The 1427-nt window shown below is 34.9% G+C and overlaps 1 protein-coding gene across 1 annotated transcript; it reads left to right on the top strand.

The window, feature by feature from the left end:
- Positions 1–220: 220 nt before the first annotated feature.
- Positions 221–1421, top strand: sun (ATP synthase subunit epsilon stunted). The gene is made up of 4 exons (XM_017632024.1): positions 221–330; positions 465–534; positions 591–651; positions 1165–1421. Exons 1-4 carry the CDS (start codon positions 299–301, stop codon positions 1173–1175), a joined length of 174 nt encoding a protein of 57 aa, XP_017487513.1. The 5' UTR covers positions 221–298; the 3' UTR covers positions 1176–1421.
- The last annotated feature ends 6 nt before the right edge of the window (positions 1422–1427 follow it).

Consider the following 1427-nt stretch of genomic DNA (forward strand, 5'->3'; position numbering starts at 1 on the left):
TCTCCTTTTTACATTCTCTCTACCGTATTTAAGTATTTGTTGTAGCTTTTTCAATCACGTACTTTGTAAATACTTTACAAATACGGAATGTGCATGATTTTATTCACCACTTCATTGTAACCTTATTTCATCAAATCAGCTAGAAGAAGAATACGTTAAATGACAATACAACTGTCACATTTCCAACTGTCATATAGCGATTTTTCTTGGACTTCGGCTGTATCGGCGAGCGGGTTTGCTTTTTTGCAAATTTTTTCAATTTTTCATAAGTAAAAAATACAAAAAACACATCAGCAAAATGACCAACGCATGGAGAGCAGCTGGGCTTACGTAAGTATTGCTGAGGAATGCAAAAGTCCGCGATAATTCAGTGTAATTATCGCTTGATAGCGTATCTATTACCATACCCACATTATGTAATATCAATTTGATATGCAATTCCTTATTTGTTTTGTCTGTTCCAGCTACATCCAATACTCCAACATCTGCGCTCGTGTTGTGCGCCAAGCGCTGAAGGCCAATTTGCGAACCGATGTAAGTTAAATGCTGAAAATCCATTGAAATAATTGTAATTCCATTTTCTTTTGTAGGCTGCTAAGCGCAATGAGACCCATGTGAGGTTCACTCCTTGGGTCGATGGAAAACCAGCACGTAAGTNCTGTGGGAGGAGTCCAAGGGAGGGGTTCCCCTTTTTAGAAAGCGGCGACTGTCTCCTTTCTATTGGGGGGTGTTTTGGGGGCCCCGCCCCCTCCCCCTCCGCCCCCCACCCAAAAAACGGTGTGAGTGGTACTAAACATTTCCCAAAACATTTAATATACTTAATATTTGAATCAATATATAATCGAACTCCAGAAAATGTGCCTACCTTATTAGGGTACATCACAGTATACAGTAAAGTATGGCAAAATTTTGGAGAAATCGTTTTGTAAAACATTTAGTAAAATGCATCAATGCAGCTAAATTTAACCGACAAGGTCTAATTAAAATTCATGCTTGAATTGTCACCTTAAATTCATAAGAAATAGTCATTAGCTAGAATATTTAAATTTCTTTCTTAAAAATTTAAATCGAAATTTAAGCCTGACAGGGTCAAGTACCTATTCAATTATTAGAATATTATTTACAAATTTTTAATTTTATTATATTTTACTATTAAATTTTCAGATGAAAAGTAAAACAGCATCGAGCTAAACATTTGTTTAAATTATAAAAAAGTATGCGATGTAGTAAGTGAAAATAGACATCAGTTGTTTCGTTTCCCAATTAATTGGTTAAACAACTAACGTTCTTGTTTTTTGCTTGTTTAACTTTTTCCTCTATGTTTTATATACGATTCCTGCTTTCAAACAACGTGTCGTACACAGAATCCAAATATAAACAAACAAAAATCTCCTGCTTTAAAAAAGTATTCCTGCCAAATGATCGAT

This window comes from Rhagoletis zephyria, unplaced genomic scaffold (genome assembly GCF_001687245.7).
Source record: "Rhagoletis zephyria isolate East Lansing unplaced genomic scaffold, Rhagoletis_zephyria_1.1 Rzeph_scaffold_09558, whole genome shotgun sequence".
In the NCBI taxonomy this organism is placed as follows: Eukaryota; Metazoa; Arthropoda; class Insecta; order Diptera; family Tephritidae; genus Rhagoletis; species Rhagoletis zephyria.

Coding starts and splice junctions, on each gene's coding strand:
- sun (XM_017632024.1), top strand. CDS start 299: ATGACCAACGCATGGAGAGCAGCTGGGCTTAC. Junction 331..464: donor TGGAGAGCAGCTGGGCTTAC/GTAAGTATTGCT, acceptor TGTCTGTTCCAG/CTACATCCAATACTCCAACA. Junction 535..590: donor AGGCCAATTTGCGAACCGAT/GTAAGTTAAATG, acceptor TTTCTTTTGTAG/GCTGCTAAGCGCAATGAGAC.